The sequence below is a fragment of the Callorhinus ursinus genome, unplaced genomic scaffold, assembly GCF_003265705.2.
Source record: "Callorhinus ursinus isolate GAN/ISIS: 27379988/994484 unplaced genomic scaffold, GSC_fseal_2.0 scaffold13, whole genome shotgun sequence".
Classification (NCBI taxonomy): Eukaryota; Metazoa; Chordata; class Mammalia; order Carnivora; family Otariidae; genus Callorhinus; species Callorhinus ursinus.
The window spans coordinates 6,905,524-6,928,075 of NW_027397075.1; the positions used below are offsets into that span (position 1 = coordinate 6,905,524).

The window sequence follows — 22,552 nt, forward strand, 5'->3', positions numbered from 1 at the left end:
CGGGCTGGCCGGGCCGTGCCTTTCATTCATGGCTTCATTTTTCTCATCAGTCCATTCACTGAGTGAGATCAATCACGGTGGCTCGTTCAGGCGACTCATCAGCTGGGCGGGCCATTCATTCATTAATAGTAAGCCCAGCAACCCTTCTGTGGGCCGCGCTCCCCGCCGCTGTCTGTGGTCCTCCCAGGGCCCAGGAGGGGGGATGTCCTTGCCCCCTCCCTAGGAACAGGAAAGCTGAGGCCGCCGTCCCTTCTTGAGCCATGCCCTCCCCCCACCCTCCGCTGGACCAGGGACCCCTGCTCTGCAAAAGCTGGAGAGCCCCATGCTGCACGGAAAGGTAAGCCGTGTCTGGATCAGCCTTGCCCCAGACTGTGACACCTGAGGGCAGGGACCCGGGTGGCCCCCCATGTCCCCGGGCCCATCATAGGCTTCTTCATGCTCAGCTCCTGGAGACTGGCCTCATGAAGGCCAGCCATCCCTCGAGGCTGTGTAAGACCCCCGGACCTGCATGCTCCCTCCCCGCCCTCCCCCCGCCCCCACAATCCCCCAGGAAGGCCAGCACCTTCCCTCCAGCTCTTGGAGAACTTCCAGAGACTTTCAGGGTTCCCACTGTCTCCTCATCCCCCGGACCCAGGCGGAAAAACTCAGCCCTTCCGTCAAAGCCTCAGAAAAAAACCCACATTCCCATGAGGCATTTGGGAGAAGTGCAGGTTTCCCAGGATTGGGGAGGGGTAGTCAGGGAAGGTGGGGGCGGCAGCCGCAGCAACGCAGCAACGTCCGTGGCTTCGGATGGACAGCCCCCCCGCGGATGGCAGATAGAGACCCCCCGGTGAGGGTCCTGCCGGGTGGGATTTCTCCGGTGCTGAGTCCGCGTGAGCTCATCTGCAGGGACATTCGGGGTGTGCGCTACTCTCGGGATGGGAAGTCTCCCCCACCGGGGCCGGCCGAATCTGCTTTGGCTGCTGGTCCAGGGGCTTCACAAGGGGGAGACGGATTTTCCTACTGCTGCTGCCTTGGCTTGAGATGGCAGCAAAGTGGGGTACTGCCGATCTGGGCCCCGGACTGCCTGCCCCGCCCCACCCCTGCCCTTCCTGTCCTGGACTTGCAGTTTCTCACCGGAGACTCCTTCCCTCGCGTGTGGCTGCGTCCCCAGGCCGGTGGGCAAAGTGAAGGCCCCTTTCATGGAAGGGGGTGTTCTTCAGGGTCCTGCCTTCGTGCTGGTCCCCTGCTCCCGCCCCCCTGCACATTCTGTTCCAACGGCCAGGTCCCCGGGTGTCAGATGGGCAGAAGGAGAGCCCACCTTACGTCATGTGCAGTTCACCTTGAATTCCTTCTTTCTTGCTGGGTCCTGGGGATTTCCTTTTCTTTCTTTTGAGCTTATCCCTCTAACCACCCTCCCCGCAGGGCTTCCCATAGCCACCTGGGATAAAGCCTGGGTTCCTTGAAACAGCCCTGCCAGCCCCATGCTGGACTTCGTGTAATTTGCACAATTACTTCCAGGAAGGAAGTATGGCTGGGCCCTTGAATCAGATGGGGACACTGAGGCACAAAAGGGCAGAAGGAGCTCTGCCTGGTGTGGCGGGGAGGGGGGAACGGGGCCCTGGGGTCTGCACCTCCTGCTCCACCCACCTCCTGGGTGCCAGCCATAGGAGCCCTGCCCGAGGCCACCTGATCACCCCCTCCCTCCCCAGAAGCGGACACGTGGCAGGACCTGCCAGGATCCACTGGCCCGGGTGCCCAGCAGGTAAACACAGGGTGTGGTCCTTCCTTCTAGGAATGGGCTGCCCGGAGATTTCCTTCAAAGACAAGGGCGAGGTCCTGCCCATCACGGCCACTCCCCGGGCTGGGCCATTCCCTGGGCCGGGGAGGACGTGTGGTCAGGGGGCGAGATCCTGGGCTCTGAAGTCAGAAGGACTGGGTCCCGGGCCCTACTCCTCCCTGAGCAGCTCAGGGGCCCTCAGGCTAGTGACCGTCCCTCTCCGGCCCTCGGCTTGCCCATCCGTGCACGTGGTGGGCTGTGGCTGGAGTGAGAGGTCCTGTGGGTGTCCTTACGCCAGCCTCTCTGGGCCTCGGCCTCCTCCTCGGTGACACGGGGGAACAGCGGGGCTCCTCATAGGCTCGGGAGGAGAGAAGGAGCACTGCGTGCAAAACGCTCGGAGCAGGGCTGGGCAGTGGGGCCGCTGTGGGGCTAACTGGAACTGGGGTCATGCCCCAGATGTGCCAACAGCTGGCAATTTCATACCCAGTCCTGCTGCTGGCAGAGACTTTCTCTTGGCACTTTACCGGCCTCTTCTGGTGCAAATGCAGTCCCTTTCGGGGTAGCTCTTCCAAGGACTCTTGTCTTGTGCTTGCTCCTCGTTCTGTCCCTTTCCCCAGGAGGTGCCGACCCGGAGGGAGGGATGCCCTTCTGCATCTTCGGCGGTCCCTGGGCCCCGCCCAGCCCCGGGAGTCCTGGATTGGCATCTGTCCATCTGGGTAGCAGGCTGCTCAGGCCTGGGGGTCCCCTGGGGTGTGGGAGACATGCCCGGTTCTCCTCTCCTCCCGGGTGTGGGTCAGTGTGCTCCTGGGCCTTGCTGTGGCTCGTGGAATGTGAGCAGGTGCCACCTGTCGCCTCCGAGCCGACACACAGAGCTGCCCCGGGAAGCTCCCTCAAGCTCGCGTGGGTCTCACGGCCACGTCCACCTCCAGGATGTTTCACGGAGAAGCAGGACGCCCAGCTCCTCTTGCTTTCAGCTGGGTGCCCTCCACCCTGTCTGGGTTTCCACGGCCCCACACCCATCCTCCCCTCCTGGGCTGAGCCAGGGTGGTCTCCCTTTTTTCACCCGGCAGCCACGAACCTGATCTCGTTTCTATGCGTTCTCTTTCCTTTTCAAAGTTCCACGTATAAGTGAGATCACACGGTATTTGTCTTGCTCTGTCTGACTTCTCTCGCTGAGCACAAGACTCTCACGGTTCATCTGCGTTGTCACAAATGGAGGAGTTCCTTCTTTTTCTTTCTTTCTTTCTTTTTTTTTTTTTATGGCCGGGTGTAGATACCACATTTTCGTTACCCGTTGACCCACTGGGGTCACTCGGGCTGCTCCCGTGTCTTGTGAATGATGCTACAATGAACCCGGGGATGCAGATAGCACTCGGACACAGCGATTCCCTTCTCTTTGGATAAACACCCAGAAGTGGGATTGTTGGATCCTATGGGTAGTTGTCTTTTTCATGTTTTGAGGATGCGCCATATTCTTCTCCGCAGTGCCTGCACCGGCTTGCCTCCCCACCACGGGGCACCGGGGTCCCCTTCCTCCACGTGCTCACCAGCACCTGTCTCTGGTCTTCGTGAGGGCAGCCATGCCGACAGGTATGAGGGGCGATCCTGTTGTGGTGAACAAATTCACTTTAAACCCAACGCTTTGCGAAAGCAATTGTAATGGAAAAGGACATTTTACGAGATCGCACCAAGTGGAACGCTAGTCTGGCTGACCACACGTCTCGAGGAAGTGTAAGTACAGTGAAAATCAAAGAAAATAGTCACTTCTGGCTTCAGAGGTGGACTGTTGAAAGTAAAGGGGGGTGCTTCTTTCTTTTTCGAAAAGGGGAGATCAGCAAATGTTTAAAGGCTGTTAAAGGGACGCCTGGGTGGCTCAGTCGGTTAAGTGCCTGCCCTTGGCTCCGGTCGTGATCCCGGGTCCTGGGATCGAGCCCCGCATCGGGCTCCTTGCTCAGTGGGGAGCCTGCTTCTCCCTCTCCCACTCCCCCTGCTTGTGTTCCTTCTCTCGCTGTCTCTCTCTGTCAAAATTAAAAAAAAAAAAAAAAAAAGGCCGTTAAAGATGGAGAAGCACTCCGTGGAGACTTTCTTTTTCCTTTATCTGACGGACCAAAAGGGAGTGCAGAAGGGGGTGACTCTGTACCCTGTGCTCTGAGGTCACGTGAGACCCCCCCCAAGGCATCTCTCCTGCATGGGAAGCCCTGGAGGGGTTGTGGAGAGCCCCCGGAGGAGCTGGGGGCTGGGCTGGAGGAAGCCCCAACCTCCCCGGCCGCCCCCTCTCCTTGGCGCTCCACGGGTGCAGTGTGGGAAAAGGGCTGCCTCCTCTGGGAAACAGGGCCAAGCCCCCTGCACCGAGGGCAAGCACCCCGGGACAGGTGGAGGGGAAGTTAGTGCAACCATCCACCCCCTGCAGACTCCAGGAGCAGATGCACTCGAGGGGCGCCTATCCCCGGAGGGCAGGGCCTGGGCGGAGAGCTTCCCCCTGGGCTGGGGGCAAGGTGCAGGTATTGGGGTAGGCCCGTCGGGGTAGGAATCAGTCCCAGCCTCGTCTCCCAGATCTGTGACCTTGGGCAAGTCTCCTAATCCCTCCGTGCCTCGGTTTCCTTATCTGGAAGACAGGAGATCATAGTGCCTACGGCACAGGGCTGAGAGGTGACATGGGATGGATTGTGACGGTGCGCTTAGCACAAGGCCCGATTCGGAGGCGGTGCTCGGTACAGGCTAGTGGCCCAGACACTGATGATGAAGGAGAGGGTGAACAGAATGAGGATGAAGATGGCACATGTTGGTCTGGGCTCAGCCTCCAGGGTGTGCTTCCCAGCGGGTCTCTCGGCAACGCCCCCGCATGGATGGGAAGCATCGGGGCGGAGGGGTGAGCGGCTCCAGAGCCCGCAGAGTCCCGGCCTGTGCTGGATCCCGTGGTGGGTGGCCCCTGGGGCTTCTGGGGGCCCCCTCAGGGACAGCCTGGGACAGTCCTGCCCAGAGGTTCCAGGGACAGGGAGATGCCTTCCAGGAGCCACTCCCTGGAGTCAGAGACCAAGGAAACCTGTTCACTCACCCTCCCGCGGCATTCCAAAAAGAGGGTGGTTGTGTCAGCACCAATGAGGGCCCCAGCCACTCGCCAGCCCTCCCCTCGGCAGAGCGTGGAGTCTGCCCGTAGGCACTTTGGGAAGAACGCGTCTCTGAGCTTGCATTTGCCAGGAGGAGAAACTGAGGCTCAGAGATGGGAAGGCACCAGCTCTTGGTCACACAGAAAGCTGCTTTTGGAGCCACAGTCCCTCCAATGGGCCCCAGGGCCTTTGCACTGGCCTTTCCCTCTGCCTCTTACCACCCAGACATCCCTTTCCTACCTCCTTCAATCTTTCTCCTTCCTCGGCATAACCTTCCCCGATCTCTGTTTGGAGCTGCAGTCCCTTCCTCTCCTCCCTGGCTGGCCCGGCCCTCCTTCCTCAGCTCTCTCTGTGCTTTCTCGGGCACTCTGCACTTGCTGGTCACTGGGGATTTATGTGCTTATTTTCTATATTGCCTGCCGTCCTCTGCCGGGAGCTCAGCTGCCGCGGGGGCATGGAGTTTTGTCTGACTTGTTCCCGGCTGTCTCCCCAGTGCCTAGTACATTGCCTGGTACACAGTAGGTGCCCAATCAATGTGTGCTAAATAAATGTTCCAGTGACGGGGAAAATGAAATTTGCCTCCCTGTCCACTAGGGCCTCCCAGGAAGGGGCCGGGGGGCAGGGGGGCTCTGCAGTCACCTCTTCTCGGTGACAGATGCCACCAAGGGCAGGGTCCAGTTCCCAGGTATTTTGGCAGGAGCTACCCCCAAAGGACTGTTCCTACCTGGGCAGACTGGCACGAAGCCCAGAGTTGATAAAGCGAGGGAGATAAGCGGGTTCAAGAGAAAACAGTGATATAGGACATGCTCTAGGCAGTTCCTGTGAATTCTCTGGGCAGGTGAAGGGCGGGGGTGTTCCCTCTGCCAAGGCAGCTGGAGCAGGCTAGGGCCCCACTCGGGCCCTGGGGAGGCGTGGGGTGGTGACTCCTGGCCTTGCTCTATTAGAGGCAAAGCGTGTGACCGGGAGCCTCAAGGACTCTAGGCTCCACCACTTCTAAGCTGGGTGATTTTGAGCCTCGGATTCCTCATCTGTAAAATGGGGATAATACTAGCACCAGTGTGCTAGGGTTTGGGGAGGATAAACTGAGCTCGGGCACGTAAATCGCTTAGCTGGGGTTGGCTCATATGCCATGTCCAGGAATCGGGGGTTAGGTTGCTATTCTAGCGCCCGCAATGCCGCTCCGCAGCTGTGTGACCTTGGGTAAGTCACTCAGCCTCTCTGGGCTGGGTCTCAGTTGCTTCTCTGTAGAAGAGCATCATGCTGACCGTATAGGTTGCTGGGGGAGCTTCTCAGCACCTTATAGATGCTCAAAATGGGCCAGCTCATTGGGGCTGGGAAGCTGGACGGGTGGGCGGCTCATCTGCCTCAGAGGAGGTTCTACCCCCGGCTGCAAATGGTAGGACCAAAGTCAACCACAGCTGGGATGGACTAGGAGCAAGTGGAGAGAGGGCAGGGACCAGCCACAGGAATGTGGAGGATGGAGAGGAGAAATCTGAGGAAGCTCTGCAGAGGAGGCGAGTTCTGAGCTGCGCTGGCAAATGGGAAGGATTTTAAAACCGACAATGCTCCGTGCTGGGGATGCTGGGGGAGAAATGGCAGGTGGCTCGTGGGGGCGCCAATGCTCTGGCCTTTCCGGAAAGCCATCTGATAACTTGTAGCCAGAGCCTTAAAGTGATTTCTGTTTCTACCAGATGGGTAATCGCCAGGCTCAGAACCTCTCCCAGGGACTGATAATATACAATGTGGACAAAGGTTTATGTATCAGGTTGTTCACTGCAGGGTGGTTCAAAATAATAGAAGTGCCAACAACTTCCATGTCCACCCATGGGTGACAGCTAACCCCGAGGGACACATCCCTGCAGCAGACCTTTGACGTTCTTCGGAAACGGAGCTTCCAGGAACACAGGGGTGTTGCTGAGACCAGGGGGGCCAAGTGTCAAAAGCAGGGCACAAAGTTACACCCACTGTATTATTTCAACTGCTACATAAGGCAGAGAAAAAAGACTGGAAGGGAATCTGCCAGCAGAGGGTTCCCCGCCAAGGGTTGACCATGTGGGAACTATGGAAAATCCTATTTTTGTGTACTTTGCCAGAGTGTCACCAAAGCGATGTAATCCTTTGGCAATCGGTGCAATAGAGAAAAAGACAAAAAATCGAACACATCAAAGAAGGAAGGAATGGAGGAGGAATAAGGTAGTGGGCTGCTGGTTTTACCTCCTAAATAAGTCATGGGTCGCCCACTTCTCTCGTGACCCCTCCGTGCTGCGGTGGGCCCCTCCCAACCGTCCCTCCCCTGCAGGTCCAGGCATCTCTTGCAATGAGTCCCATCTGTCACTTCTTGGCTTTGAACCCTCCTATGCTTGCCACTGCTCTCAGCAGCCAGGCTAAGCTCCCGAAACAGGCGAACAGGCTTGGGGGCCTCGGGTGGCCAGGAGGGCAGGCGCCCTGGGCTCAGGCTCCCGTCAGGGTGCGCTCCTGCCTTTCTTTCCTTCTTTCTCACCATCACCTGTCTGTGCCGAGCCCAGCCTGGCCCAGAAGCCAGCCTGGCCCAGAAGCCAGCCCGGCAGAGTGGGACCTCGGCACAAGTAGTGGGTGGAATGAACTAGCCAGGTGGTTTCTACCCTCGCTGGAGGAGTCCGTGGGGACAGGCAACCCAGGGGACCCTCGCAGGCTGAGTTACCCTTATCAGACCCATTTTCCAGATGAGGAGACGGACGCCAGAGAAGTTGTCTCTTGTACCTTTTGTGCAGGTGGGAGGGCTGGAAAGGAACGGCCTGCCCACCCGCCTGTCCATGTGTCTGTCTGCTGGGAGAGCTCGCATCCGTGTCCCCGGGAGCCCACACCTGCCCAGCGGCCAGTCCACATGCATTTCTGAGTGGCGGTCCCCACGAGGAATGTGGGCCCATGGTCCCCAGATTTGATTTTTAGAGAGAAGCCATCAATCCAGCTATTTACAGGAGATCTCCACTTTGAAGACGTTGGCTCAATTTCTCTTTAAAAGCCTGCTCAGGCGGCCCGGAAGCTGCTGGTGGGCTGCACTGGGCGGGGAGCCAGTGGGTGCAGCCGGGGGGTAGGGAGGTGGGGGTCTGGTGGGGGGAGCCGGGGCCCAGCAGCGCCCCCCGCAGCTGCCTCTGACGCCAGGCCCCCTGCCCCACTAGCTCCCGCCCTCAAGGGCCTGCAGGGTCTCCCATCTTCTGTCCGAAGGAGGGCTGGCCGACCTGGGTGGGGGCTACATGGGGCCCCAGGCAGGGCAGCTGGGGGAGGCCAGGCCCTTCTCACCTCAACCACCGGGGAGAGTCCGTGGTAGGCGCCTGACCTCCTGTGCTCTCCGAGGCAGTCACGAGGTGGTTCTGGGAGGTTCCATGGGGGGGTCCCACAGGGGGCCCTGGGCGCCAGGGCGCTGTCCCTGCTCCCACTCCTGCGTGCTGGGATCGCCACCTGAAACACCAGCTGGCACCCACGGCCTCGTCTTTGGCTCTGCTCTCAGCATTCTTCAAGCTGAAAACAACGGGATTTGGAATATATTAAACAAAAGTAATTGGAGGTGTGACAAGTGCCGGGAAGGAAACCAGTGGAAGCTGGTAGAAGAGAGCAGGGGGCTGACGTTGGGAAACAGGCTCTGGCAGGTGACAAGCGTGCAGTGCTGGGGTGGCCGGGGGTGTAGCTGCTGCAGGTGCCCAGGTGGGGGAGGGTCGCCGGGAAGGAAGGTGGGTGCACGGGGCCTGTCCCAGGAAAGGGCTCGGTCTTCCGGATGTGGCTGCAGTGAGGGAGGGAGCGTGACCAAGGCTCGTTCTCATCTCGACTGCCCTTCGGTCAGCTGAGGGCCGTACAAGGACTCCATTGCTCAGCCCCACCCCAGAGGCGCTGGCTCGCGGCACCGGAGAGGGGCCTGGGCATCGGGTACTTTACAAAGCCCCTCTTTGCCTCTAGCCAGGCTGCTGCTGAGGATTTCCGGCAAGGTGCCCCCAGGCCAGGCTGGGTGTCGGGTGCTCGGCTTACTTGTCCCCACCATACCACCGAGGCCCCTGCCAGGGCTGGTCCCGGTTTACCCACGCACTCAAGGCCGAGTGGTTGAGGAGTAACGGTGCAGGGACCTGAACCTGGTCTGCTGGCTCTGAAGCCACTCGGTCCTGCGTGAGGCTCCGTTGGAGGCAGGGATGTATCAGCAGCAGCTGTTCCAGCTCGGACACCTGGGGAGGGTGGGGGGACACAGTTTCTAATGGCGGCAAACTACAGCCCTCAACTGCTCCTGTCCTTGTCGATGGGCCCTGGCAGATTCTTTCAGAGGTCTCTGGCTGCCCTTGGGAAGGGCTGGAAGACATCAGACCAAAGACAAACAGGATGAGCTTCGAGGCTGGAGCGATGGGCACAGACACATGAATGGAACTGGGGCTTTGGGAATTTGGGACCATGTCCAAGAATGGCTCCATCCATCCATCCAACACACATTCAGAGACAGCCCACAGCATGCCGGGTCCTATACCCAGCCTCGGGGAGGCTGGGTCAAATAAGACACAAGCCTTGCCTTTAGGTGAGTCTAATGGAGAAGGAAGATGAAAAAAAAAACAACCCACAAAAACACAAAAAACCAACCCAAAAACCTGGCACCACCTGTGATCTACAATGTGTGTGCCACAGCAGCGTCCCCAGCTGGTGGCCTGGAGATTTTAAGGCGTCCAAGGACACACACTTCCAAAACGGAGTCCCAGACTGAGCTGCTGCTTCTCTTGGATCAGTCCTTCCGATCCTGTGAGACAGGAAGTCTCGGTTGGGTGCTCACAGGTCTGGAACACTCGCTGGTCTCCCGATTAGAGAGACGGGGCAGGCCTTGGGCCCGGAGCCCATGGCCAGTAATGGGAGGTGGTGCAGACTTAACGTGTATTGTACGTACTTGTACAGAATCTTTAATTTCTGGCAAATATAGTGGGTTGAATGGTGACTCTCCCCCGCCCCCAAAAGATATGTCCCCGTCCCCACCCCCAGCACCTGGGAATGTGAGCTTGTTTGGAAATAGGGTCTTTGGAGATGTAATGAAGTTAAGGATCTCTAGGTGAGATCATCCTGGATCAGACGGGGTCCCAAATCCAACGACTGGCATCCTTCTAAGAGAAGGGAGGTCTACACCGGGGGACAGAGGGAGGAAGGACCGCGTGAAGACACGCGCAGAGACCGGAGTGAGGCGGCCACATGCCAGGATGGCCAGCAACACCAGAAGCCAGGAGGGAGGTGGGGAACGGATGCTCCCTCTGAGCCCCCAGAGGAAACCGGCCCACCGACCCCTTGATCTCAGACCTCTGGTCTCCAGAGCGGTGGGAACACATTTGTGTTATTTTGAGCCGCGTGGTTTGTGGTCATTTGTTACGGTGGCCCTGGGAAACACACACAGCAAGTGGGGCTGGTTTTGTGTTTTGGTTTCCAGTGATAAAGTCTCCCCCTTTTTCAGCACACTGAATTTATAAGGTCAGTCAAGAGTCGAGGGAGTGATAGCTCAGGTATGTTGAGGCAGGCACTGTCTGGAGGGAAAGCGGGCTGAGCCAGGTGGCGTGGGGCCCAGGAGCAGGGTGGGCTAAGGGCCACAGCGCTCAGGTTGTGGGGTGGGTGAGGTGCCCGGAGGGCAGGGGGGGGGCCTCCTGCTGCCCCCCTCTTGCACCTTCGAGTAAATTCCTGGGAAGCCCCACGTGTTCCCGTCTGGGTGATTCAGACCTCTCTTCCTTAGGAGAGAGGCGCTTCAGATAGGGTTTTTTCCCACCGCTCTCAAGGGCCACGAGGTGTCGGGACAGGAGGGGAAGGGGGTTTCCAGCAGGCGGCTGCTGGGAAGCCATCTTCCCGGAGCATGGGACCCAAGGTCATTCGCTGGCAGGATGCTGCCCGCCTGGAGGAGCTCACCTGCTCCTCCACCTTCCAAGTGCCATCAGAAGATGCAGGGACAGGCCGGCCAGGCACCTGCACCAGGGCAGACCCCCGCAGGCCTCAGCTCCTGGCGGACTCCTGCCAGGCACTAGGTGGCCCCTTCTTGCACTGTGAGGGCACACAGTGCTCCGGGTGAAGCCCCTGAGCCTGGCGTGGGTGCTTCCCAGCCTGCCTTACAGACGGGAACCAGGGACTGGGAGAGCAAAGTGACTCGTCCCAGGCCACCAAGCAAGCCCAAGGCCTTTCCCAGGTTTGAGCCTGGGCTGGGAAGGGGGCGGGGGAAGCCGTCACGGAGGGTGTCATGCCCAGAGCTCCCCAGCCCCCTGCCCTGAGCTGAGCCCTTTGCCTGTGTGACTCCCTCCGGCCTCACGACCCTCGAGGCAGGCTCAGTCCTGTCCTTACTTTGCAGACGTGGAGACCCAAGCACAGGCAGGTGACCTGGCCGTGGCCACGGCCGCAAGGCTGCTGAGTGCCAGAGTCTGGCTCCAAATTCTGCCCCGTGAGGAGAAGCCGACATTTCTCGAAGAGCCGGGAGGCAGCAGAGGAAAGAGCCACCCCTCTGGGGCCACAAGCACCGCGCGGAGGGCCTTCAACCAGACCATATCTCAGGGTCTCGGGGACTAGCTCTGGGGAAGGGGATGGCTGTGATTGTGGACAAGCGTTCCAGATGGTTCCAGCATCCGTTCACCTGAGAACTACGGCTTCACTTCCTTCTTCCTGTGAACAGCCCAAGGACACTTGGCCCAGCAGCCAAGGTCTCAGATGGCGTGGGCAGCACGAAGCACACAGGCCTGGACTTGCACTCCAGGGCCCTTGGGAAGGTTGCTGAGCCCCACGGGGCCTCCGTTTCCTCATCTGTGTTGCCGGCCCCTGCCCTTCGCCCCTCACTCCCGGCGCCTGTCCCCACAACCCAGGGGCCTGGCCCTTGGCTGGCCCAGAACCCCCTCTGGAGGGAGCCCCCAACACCCGTTGTCCCCAGTTCTGCCCCCTGTGAGGCCTGTCTTCCCCCTTCTCCCGGAGGATCCTTCCAGCAAGTTCCTTTTTCTAAAGTGAAGTCACCGAAACCTGTGCATGCCCACGTGCCCGCAAAGCAGGGCTACTCTGGGGATGGGTAAGGCAGCACCCCCATGCCTTGTGGGCAGGCTTCCGAGGAACTGAGCCCCACCCTCCGCAGCGGCCTCCACCTTCTGCCATAAACGCAACTCCTGGCACGAGGCCAGCATCCCGTTTATGTTCTGGACTCAGTTCAGGTTTTACCTCAAGGCCCAAAAGGTCCTGCCTGTTTCTGGGCCAGGTTTAAGCTGGAGAACCTGTGAACCCACTTCCAGGGATTTCCGGAGCTCACGCAGGTGCTTGTCAATGTGTTCTGGAATGGTGCCCGCCCAGGACAGACTTCACCGGACTCTGTCCCTGGCGGCGAGCCCTTCCCACTTCCCCTGGCCCAGCGGCACGTGTGAGCAATGATGCCGAGGCTCCCTGTCCCCGGCCCTCCTGTGCCAGGCCCCATTCCGCAGGTGCAGAACCTGAGGCTTGGACGGAGAGCCCCCTGCACCTCGGTGGGCATGGGGCACCTTCTGAGCGCAGCCAGCCGCCCCTGGGCTCTCCCAGCCCGGCCCCGGCCCCTCCCAGGAGCCGGTGGATACCTGGCCCACGGTGCGCGCAGGTAGAGGCCCTGCCGCCGCAACGGACCATGGGGTGAGGCTGCAGAGAACCTTCCCGTTGCCGGGCCACGGCCTCCCTACCACAGTGCCACGGAGCAGCACCCACATTCCTGGTAACTTTCTTTTATTGCCAAGTTCAAATTTACCAGGAAGTTCCAGTTTTCATTTCCACCCTCGTGTTCAGTGCCCACAGAACATGAGTCACGCTGGCGAGAGCGGGTACTTCCCTGGAATGGTCCCTTAGCCCAGAAGCGTGAGGGCTTCCTAACCCCTGCTCCTCCTTGGGACAAGAATTATTTACCTATTTTCACCTCAGGGGGAATGAACATAAGGAACCCTGATCGTTTATGCCCAATGTCAACATGACTACATTAAGTATTTCTTATTTATTGCGTCTAGAGAAAAAGATGAGAATCCGTTCACGCCGTGCCTTTATTTCTAACAGTGCATCGTGAGACCTTAGAGAAATCTAGTGTATGTCTTTAACGAGGTAGGTCTCTTCACTCCCGCCTGGGGGGGGGGGGTTTGCTAATGCAGGGGCTGGGGGTGGGGGGAGCTGCCTTCTGCAGAGAGCAGGGAACAGACAGGCTGGGCGGAGGGAAAGGGAGCAGGGAAGGCCTGCAGTGGTGGACGCCCTCCTCCTGCCCCTCCCTGGGATGGCGTCTCTGCCCCACATCCTTGCTGGGGCTTTGGGGCTGGTGCTGGAGAGCTCCTGGCCTCACCCCATCTGACCTTCAGCGAGAGGTGCCCTCGCTCGTGCGAGCCCCTACACTGTAAGGACATACGCTTCTCCACACAACGTTCAAAGCTGAGGTCTGAGGGTTCATGCGGCCAACCCTGCCCCTGACTTCGCAAACCCAATGGGCCCAATGGACTTGAGGAGGGTGGGACGTGGAGACAGATGGTAGGCCGCGTGGGCTTGCCGAGCTTGGCCCCAGAAATCTGAGTCCAGGAGGGCACGGTCCCCACTCCTGCTCTGCAAGGACTCACGGCTCTACCTCTCTCTGCTCGGCCCCAGAGTCCCGGCCCTCCCTGTCTGGGCTGGCCTGCCTCGGAGAGCCCCTGCTGTTAGGTTTGCGGGGTGCTCCCAAAGACACAGCGTGCCCGCGGCCACCATGATGGTCAAGACCTAGCAAGGCAGGTCCTTCATCAGAGCCAAGATGGCTGCCTGCCTCCTGCAGACCCCAGACCTCCTCATACAAGGACGCATGCATCCTCCTCACCCGCACGCAAGGTGACAGGGGGCCCCTGGTTAAGGAAGTCCCCACCCCACGCCCCAAGGCGTCCTGCTGGGGCAAGCCGCAGGACCCACGCTGCAAGCCCACCTCCGGGGCATGCCTGCCCTCGGCAGGTGGCACGTTTCGTTCCACTCCACCCTCCGGGTCTCGGCAATGCTGCCGCAGGACCTCCCACCGTGCTGTCCCCAACTCCTTCAGTGCTCGGTGGCTGTGGAGCCGCTGGGAGCCACTGGATTTCAGAGGGCAGGCCGGTGGTCCTGGAGGGGGGGCCTGTTCTTTACAATAATGCCACCGGGCTGGGAAGTTACTTGCCTTCCGTCATTTCTGCTGCCCCAGAGTCCCTGCAAAACCAGAGCGCCAGCCCGCTCTTCTATCCAAGCAAAGGATCCGGTAGGATGGGTGGCCGGCTGCAGGCCTCTGTGGCTGATGACATGCCCTTTCTCGTCAGGGACCGCCTGACCCCTTCTTCCATCCCACCTGCCTCTCCTTGCTGTGGGGCTCTGCGGATGGTCATGGCTCATCCCTCCTGCCAAGGCCCCTGGAATTTCTGCCGGCACGCCTCCTTCTCGGGGCTGGGTCTCTTCCCCATTGAAGTGGGGCGGGCACAGCTAAGCAGAGGGTTTCTCCTGGTGGAGAGCCCCGTCCCCACGGGCGCCACGGCCCTCCTTGGTGGGTTCTGCTGCCACCGCAGGGTGAGGGAGGCCATGAGGCCTGTGGTCCTTGAACAGGCCGACGGTCCCCGGGCCCGGATGTGCTGGCACTGTGGGCGGGCACACGAGGAGGAAAGTGTGGAAGGTTTTGGCGCCGACCCGGGAGAGGCGAAGGTCACCGGGTTGGGCCCGGCTACGCAGACAAGAACGGCGCAGGTGCACGATGAGATACGTCGGAGAACCGGCCCGCGTGCGCCCGGCACAAATGGAGAAGCAAGTGGGGAGTTTCCATTTGAAAAATCAGCTTGTGTCGGCAGCGGCAGCCGAGAGGGAGAGCGGCACACCTGAGCTCCCAGGACAACTGGTCGAGACGGGACGTGTCCCTGTGGCGGGCGGGACCTGGCCCTTGGGCATCGCCCTGCATGGCAGCGTGCACACACGTAGACGGGCGCAGGCCGCATGGAAGACGGCCTCTGGGGCCTCCTCTTTCCATCATGGCCACGGGGCCGGGGTCTGCGCGGTCCCAGATGGTTCTCTCTAGACAAAGAGAGGTGGTAAGAACTGAAGGTGATGCTGGGAAGCCGTCCTGACTGGTTTCAGTCCAGAGAGATGAAGGATGGGTCCTGAGTGGGGAGCTGGCTGCATCGGCCCCTTTCCTGGGAAGATTTTTTTCAGGAAACAAGGCAAGGTGCCTTGGCTACCGCGACAGAGAAACTTTTGGCCCTCTCAGCTCTGGGTGTACCTGAGAATACATGTATCTCCCTCATCTTTGTTTAAAAAATAAGCTAAACTTTCCAGGAAGGTACTTATCATTTCACAGGCTCGCAGAGTTAGCGAGTGGTAGAGAAGGAAACAGGGAAAGCCAGACCGAGAGCTTTAGAACACAAGGCTGGGAAGTTCGAGGGAAAATGAAAATGAAAATGAAATCTTAACAGTAATATTATACTTTTAACATGACGTCAAACCTTAAGGGCTGAGGATTCTTTTTTTGGACTTATTATTTTTTTTAAATAGATGCTTTTTAAATAAATGCTTTTTATCTGCTGCCAAAAGCGGAAATAAATATCCAAAGGAGATGCTTATCCAAGTTTGTTTCTCTACAAATTTCTACCCAAAGTGACTTGGTCCAGTTGTTCCGGGCACACTGGGCGTGGTGGCCGAGGAGCTCCCAGACCGGGGTGGCTGGCTGATGAAGAGAGGCGGCGGGGGTCCTGCCACCCCAGGGTCATCAGGCTCAGAGACCAGGAGGCTGCCCTCCTCCTGGAGGCAGCTGCCTGGTCATCTGGGCTCACTGGGGTGTCTCCCCCAGGTCCAGCCTGCTCTCCAAGAGGTGCAAAGTGAAGCGGGGAATTCAAACAGAGTGAAGGAGCACGAGAAGAGATGGCAGCCGTGGTTCCTGGGGGCCGCGGGGACAGTGGGTGCTCCCGATGTGTCTCTGAGTCAGCTGTACTGGGTCCCTGCCAGCAGGCCCCCACACACAAAGGGAGGCCACTCGGCGCCCGCTCAGTGCTCGGCGGGGCCCGTTGGCTCCGGGTGTGCGGCCTCCTGGCCTAGCTGCGCGGGGATGCCGGTGAGGGTGCGGAGGCTATGGGGGTCGACGGGGGGGATGAGGGTCAGCGACTCCACGCTTAGCGTGTCGGCAGCGTCCTCACAGAGCAGGGAGATGGTGGGCTGCTGGGCGGGAATGAGGCTGGGGGACAGGTTGACTGCCTCCGTGTCTGCGCTCCTTGCCAGGCTCTTGCTGGGCCTGGCCTCTGCGTCCATGTCGCTGATGATCACCAACTGGCTGGGAAGATGAGGCTGAGGCGGTTCCATAGTCACGGGGTCATCTGGGCGGGGGGGGAGAAAGAACAAGGGTACACTTAGCCCTGGGACACTCGGTTCCCGTCCTGCACAGAGGCCCAGGGACATCTGGGTGGGAGATGGTGGTTCTGGGGGGGGGGGGGGACAGCTTGTCTCCACTTCCTCCTTCTGGGGACACAGGAGCTGGTAAATCCAGTCTTCCCTAGGCCTGGGGAGAAATCTGTCAGGGCCCAGGGTTACCCTGACCTGTGATGTGAGAGAACAATTAGGGGCTTGTGCAGAATCAATGGGCAGAGGATGGCGCCAGGAAGTGGCCCGGGTGGGCTCCCTGTTAAGGGAGAGTCTTGGACCACCTGCCCAATGAGTAAATATGTGTTTAGGGAGGAAATGGGCTTGGGTGTGCTTATCACTTCAGGCCATTTCCAGAGCCTACATTTGGTACATTTACCCAAGGGGGAACTCACTGTGATATTAAAAAACAAAACAAAACAAAACAAAATGACAACAAAAAGGAATTCTATGGAACTTTTCAGCTTGCCAAACCAAAACAAAACCTCAGACTGTGGTTTGTCTCTCCTGCTCCTTCCCTGTGAGCTCAGTTAGCACCCAGACAGGGGCCATTCGGATCCTGAGCGTCCCTACGGTGGTCACGGAGAGAAACCACGGTAGCGGGAGGGCAGGGGACGCTCCGCCCAGTGCAGTGTATTTTTGAAGTGGCAATTTCTTTTTTTGGTGCTTTTCAAAATCCTTGATTAGATTACAGACAAATGGCCTATCTGCTTTCCCATGACAAGTTTGCCTGGACAGGAACAGCAGCTGAGACTGGTGCTCACCGTGGAAAACATCCTCCGGGCTTTAAGCGCCGGTAATCTGAAAGCATCGACAAGGCGGCCGAGGGCAGCTCGATGGGAAAGCAAATACCTTATTTGTACAGATTTTGGGGTTGACCAGGCATCAGCAGAAGGTGCTGATGACAAGGTGTTGAGCCATGAGTCGGAAAGCACTCTGGACCCTGGGAAGGATGGTAGACATGTTTTCTTCGATGAGATTCAAGTTAGGTTCTTTTTTTGTTTTTAAAGTTAAGCCAAAACAAAACAGGGCTGCAAACTGAACATACAGCAAGAGAACGGAAAAACCAAAAGCAAAAGAAAACCGAAGGGCATAAAGAATGGGACGCAGAAGAGGATCCCCACCGTGGAGAGAAAGCCCGAGCAACAGACTGAGCTTCCCAGAGAATGCGACAGCGTTTCTTCCCCCAAGGCTCCTGGGCAAGACAAGCTCTCAAAGATTCCATATAATCCCTTCCTAGGGCCTTTTGTTGTCCTTCCTTTTATTGTTATTATGTATATATCTATTTTTAAAGAGAAATAAGGCCCAGGGAAAACCACTGCACAGGGCTTTGGGTCGGCCCTCGCTCCAGGGGTGGGGTGGCGGTGAGCACGAGCGGAAAATGTGATTCAGGGTGTGAGCCGAGCCCAGAAACGCTGAATAAACACTCCACGCGCATTCTGGTTTCTCTGCATCTCACTGAGTTCGCTCCATTCAGCGAGGACACCCTTGCATGCACAGGCTCACGTTCTGACCCCGCACGATCTACCTGCTGCTCATCAGAGCATGTGGGACTCTGTGCAGGCTCACCTGCTCTGGCTTCTTCCACCTGGCTTCCGGGGAGGGTGGGCATGGCTACGGGCCTGCATACCTACGGAGCCAACACGTAAGCTCAGCTGCTGACAAGGCAGTTCCGAAATGACTAATTCTCCAAATGGCACTTTTGTGCCATCTGGAGACAGAACTGCCAAGCATTACCTTTATGTTCTCTTGAAACTTCTTGTAAGAGTTCCCTCTTGGCTCATTTGCATGCAGATATTCAAAAAAGCTGGCAAAACTCTTTCCCTGATCCCTAATGGGGTTTTTGGTGATAAGCATAATCAAGGATATGGGAAATTTGCCATCAAATATATTTAAAAACCAGCAAACCAACAGACAATATTACACACACACACAATTGGTGTCTTCTTTAAGAACCAACAATTTTTATTAAAAGGGTTGGGTTTTTTTTCCCCTTAAAAATAGCCTTTTTCCATTTTTTATTGGGTAAAAATAACCTCTCACCCATCACCCACAACCCTTACTTCTTTTTTTAAACTAAGAATTGCTTCCTGAATGTGAGCTACAAACGTATCCATTCCAAGGGGAACAAAAAAGGAGATCTTTTTCACCACGGGAAAATTACCCAACGAAGACACATGTTCTGGTCCAGGGCTGAGCCCTTGGTTTTGCCTGTCTGCTGGTATTTTCGGCTCAAAGGCCACAGATAGGGGCCTGGCCTCGAACATGAGAGATTTGGAGAACATTCTGGTTTCCTGGCCAGGAGCCAGGGAGAAGAGTGGAGGCCTGAGCGGGAAGTCCTGGATGTCCAGGGTTCTGTGAGAGATGCTTGGTCTCCCGAAGCTCTGCCTGTAGCTGACACCGAGGCAGTGGGTCCCCACGTCCCTGGCCAGCACCCTCCAGAAGCTGATCTCTGGCTTTGGGGCAGGGGCTTGGCTGGCCCTTGCGGAGTGATGGTTTCCAGGAAAACTTTGGGGCTGTTGTACTCAGGCTGGGAGAGTGGGACTGAGAGAGAGAGAGAGTGAGTGAGGGAGAGAGAGGGAGAGAGAGAGAGAGTGTGAGTGTGTGTGTGTGTGTGTGAGTGTGTGTGTGTGTGTGTGTGGTGGCGGGGGGGGGGGGGGGCAGCAGAGCATAGCAGGGCAAAGGGCAGAGCTCAAAGGAAGCAGCTTTTAAATGCAAAAGAAGGCAAAAGGCTCCCGACTGGCCAGTGGGAGGCCAGCATGGGAACCCCTAAGGGAAGGTGGGGAAGGTGGTGGGGGAGGTGGGGGGCAGGCAGCAGCTAGGGGCCCTGCGCAGGGAACCCGCGTCTGTGGCCACCTGGGACACTGCACCTAAGTACGGGGGATGATGGAGTCGCCCTGCGCGTACCTGTGGGGGAACCGGCTCTGGTCTCTGGCTGAGGCGGGACTGAATCTAACACTGAGCTTTGAGGAGGGTCGGGGGAGAGTGGGGATTGGGGGACCAGGAAGAAAAGGAAAAGAGAACCTAGCTGACTTCTCGGTTGCTTTTTGCAAAATCTGCTGCTCAACCCTCGTGGCCTAACGCAGGGACCCCCCCCCCCCAATCCCGCACAGACTGGGCTGGAGAACCACCCCCCCCCCGCCCCGCACTGGGTGTCCACGGAGAAGGACGGCGCTTCCAGGCTGCCCGAGGCTCGAGGGCGGGGGATGCGGGCCCCAGCCCAGGTGAGGCTGCAGGGGAACGGAAGAACAGGCTTCGCGGAAGCTGGGGAGATGGCCGCTTGGAGGGGGCGGCACAGCCCTGGTCCCCTGAGGCCCCGCGAGGTCCCCCGAGGCCCGGGAAGGCGGTGGCGGGGCGTGTGGGCCGCACAGGCTAGCGGACGAGACCTGCCTGAGTCGCCTGCGGGAGGTGCCGTGCCAGCTGCCGTTGGAAGCACTAAACCCAGTGGCCGCCGTGACTGTCGGCCTCCGACAGGCTGAACACTCGCCGGCGTCCTTTCCTGCCATTCCTGACTAGAGGCAAACACAGCGACAGGTCAGAGAAAGCCTTCAACCGCGCGACAGAGAAAGGGGCCCGGAGAGGGGCGTGGAGCTGTGACGGATGCCCGGCCCGGACGAGAGCCCCAGGGGAGCGGGGCGCCGTCACCACGGCGAGGGGCCCAACCGGGTGCCCACTCGTGGGGCCCACTCGAGGGTCAAGACGGCGAAGGCTCAGTCCTGTTGGAAAGGAAAGACTGGGAGTGGTCGGCCACGCGTGGTGTCGGTCGGCGAGAAACGTCCAGGGACAGAGGGAGAGAGGGACAGAGCCGCCGGGCAGATCCACACACGAACCAGCCGTGAGCACGAGGGCCCTGCTTCCCTGGGACCGTCTGAGGGGGGAAGGCCGTGTGGCTGGGGGACGGGAGCCCAGCGGGCTAGAGAAGCAAGCAGATTGCCGCCCTCCGACCGATGAGGCCCCGAGCTTCCTGATGTCACCACACTAAAGCCAACAGCACAGCTCGGGGAGCTCTGGGCAAGCCCTGGACCCCTCCCCAGCCACACTCCAGAAGACACTCGGCAGCTCTGCCCCTTTGGAGACCAAGGCCAAGCCACAGCAGGAAGGCCCGAGACCAGGTGCCGAGCGGCCAAGGTGGGGGGGTTCTAATCAGCTGAAACAAAAATGTTAGGAGCATCTCCCTGGGAAGGAAGGATCCGTACTCTTGGACACAACCTTGAGGTTTGAGCCAAGGTGAAAATTAATGCAACAGAACACAACGTGAATATAACCTAATGCGGCACGGGCCTATGCGCTTAAAAGTCGTTACGATGGTGCATCGTGTGGTATGTGTATTTCACCACGATAAAGAAAAAAAAATTAATGCCATGGAGAAGACTGGGGAGAAGAGAACAAGCCTTGCTCGGGGTTTCTGTCCTTCAGGTCCTGCCTGACTGGTAACCGAGTTCAGTGACACGTGGGTCAGTCTTGGGCTGTCTGGCTCCCACTGGGCCCGAAAGGGACCGAGCACTGGGGGATAAGGTGATGTGTTCAGACAGCCCAGGTGGCAGGTGAGGATGGGGAGAGCAGGACCCCGCCCCTGCCAGGCCTCAGCCCGGGGCTTCCAGGGGCCAGACCCTTCCTTCTTCCTATAAAACCTTGGGGTAAGGTCAAAGCGCTCATTCCATGGGCCCTAAAAACGGACGACGGAAAGAGCAGGCTGGACTTCACGCTGACTTCATTTTTTAACAAACGATTGTCTCTTATCTGAGCCTCACGCAGGGCGTGCGGCTGCAAGCATGTGCACTGGGTGTGTGTGAGCGTGCATCTGCCTGTGTGTACGTGCGTGCGACGGGCTGCAACCCAGAAAGTTTTTCTAAAGTATTCCTACCGGCCCTACGTTTGGTTCCAAACTGGGTCTATTTTCTCTTTCCCGCCATACGTTCTCTGCAATTTCTGCTTCTCAAAACCATCAAGTGTTTAAGGAAAAAAACCCCTGCTAATTTCAACTCTATAATTTTCTCAGTGAAGAGCAAGCTGAGGCCTATCAGGCCGGCTGCACTGGACAGGTGGGCGACAAGATGCCAGGTCCCAGGAGGCTGCCCAGGGCACCGGTCTCCCCAGGGAGGCTTGAGGGTCTCATTGCACTTTCTATAAAGGACATGGGGAACAGGTCAACTTGCGCATCAGCTGTTACAACTGGACAATAATTCCCTCGGCACAGCCTTAACAGGTGAATAAGTAACCATGAAAATAAAATACCCTTGCTCCCAACTCCTTCTAGCTGGTTTCTCTGGTTACCAGGGAATTCAGTTGTGACCTGGTAACCAGGTGTCTCTTGGCCCTGATTTGAGGTCCAGCACTTGCAAAAAAGCCACTCACAGGCATCCACACTCTGTCCCTGGCATGTGGAGGAGACTCAGAAGCAGGTGTTCCCAGCACAGAGGGCAAACCAGTGACCCTCTGGGCGGGTCCCTTCCCGCTGTGGTGAGGGGCCCTCTGCCAGCGCTGGGCCACGGGCTTAGGCCCCCACGGGCACATGCGCTGTTCCTCAAAAACAGGCCGCCCCTTGGGGTCTGTATCTGGAAGGGCAGGATTTATGGGTAGACCCCAGGGACAGTTCTCAACTGGACACTTGCGTGCGGTCATCTGGTAGACCCTGGTCTCCCCTGCTAGCCTGTGTGTTCCTTTGTCACCTTCTATCCCCAGTGCCTGCACATAGTGGGGACTCAACAAAAACCTGTTTGGTTAGAAAACGTTAATGCAGTGGAGACAGGGCCCCAAGGCCGGCAGAGATGAGATGCAGAGAGAGGCTGGACGTGAGGGCCACCCTTGGAGGGACCCTAGTGAGATCAGGTCTGACATCCACAAAACCTGCATCACTCCGACTCAAGGTCCCGTGGGCAGCTGAGAAAAATCTGTATTTGGGATAAAAAGGGCTTCTTGCAAACCCAGGCAGAGAACTTGAGGTCCCCTGGGCTGGACAGAGGGGCGGGGGGTGGGAAACAACCAAGTATCAAAAGAGTTTTACGCCCTCATTTGGGGATGACCCCACTTGGGCTGGCAGAAGAGATGGATGGGGCCCTCTGGGGTCCACTGTGTTGCTGACTTGGGGGACCAGCAGGCTTCCCCCCACAGGGGCCACATGGCCCAGCCTTGGTTGACTGGGGCGGCACAGTTGCCAGGGTCTCTGTGCACGGGCTGTGGCTTTTCGGGTGGTTTCTAGAGCAAGCACACACACTGGAAGGAGAAATGCATGTACTCCGTGGGCTGCCCCCCGACGGAGATCTGAACCTGAGGTCCAGGGCTCTGCAGCGCCCCGCAGAGGCACGGGAGACAGACTTAGGAACTGCAGGGATATTCTGAGGGGTGATTTCAGAAG

General features: G+C 58.5%; 1 protein-coding gene and 2 long non-coding RNA genes across 11 annotated transcripts in view; 2 read left to right on the plus strand and 1 right to left on the minus strand.

The window, feature by feature from the left end:
- The first annotated feature begins 66 nt into the window (after nucleotides 1-66).
- Nucleotides 67-11,391, plus strand: LOC141373973 (uncharacterized). The gene is made up of 3 exons (XR_012380446.1): nucleotides 67-337; nucleotides 3,245-3,490; nucleotides 11,186-11,391. It is a non-coding gene; the product is annotated as an uncharacterized lncRNA (long non-coding RNA).
- A 647-nt stretch (nucleotides 11,392-12,038) lies between these two features.
- Nucleotides 12,039-14,252, plus strand: LOC141373974 (uncharacterized). Its single transcript, XR_012380447.1, has 3 exons — nucleotides 12,039-12,550; nucleotides 12,837-12,927; nucleotides 14,124-14,252. It is a non-coding gene; the product is annotated as an uncharacterized lncRNA (long non-coding RNA).
- CLEC16A (C-type lectin domain containing 16A) overlaps nucleotides 12,805-22,552 on the minus strand; it is a 200,126-nt gene continuing 190,378 nt past the window's right edge. For 5 of the 9 annotated variants that reach the window (XM_025855519.2, XM_073899491.1, XM_025855520.2 and 2 more), the window contains one exon: nucleotides 12,805-16,154. In XM_025855519.2, coding sequence (XP_025711304.1) covers nucleotides 15,829-16,154 — 326 coding nt within the window. In that variant the 3' untranslated portion in view covers nucleotides 12,805-15,828. The other 4 variants (XR_012380442.1, XM_025855521.2, XM_073899492.1 and 1 more) reach the window with 3 other exon arrangements.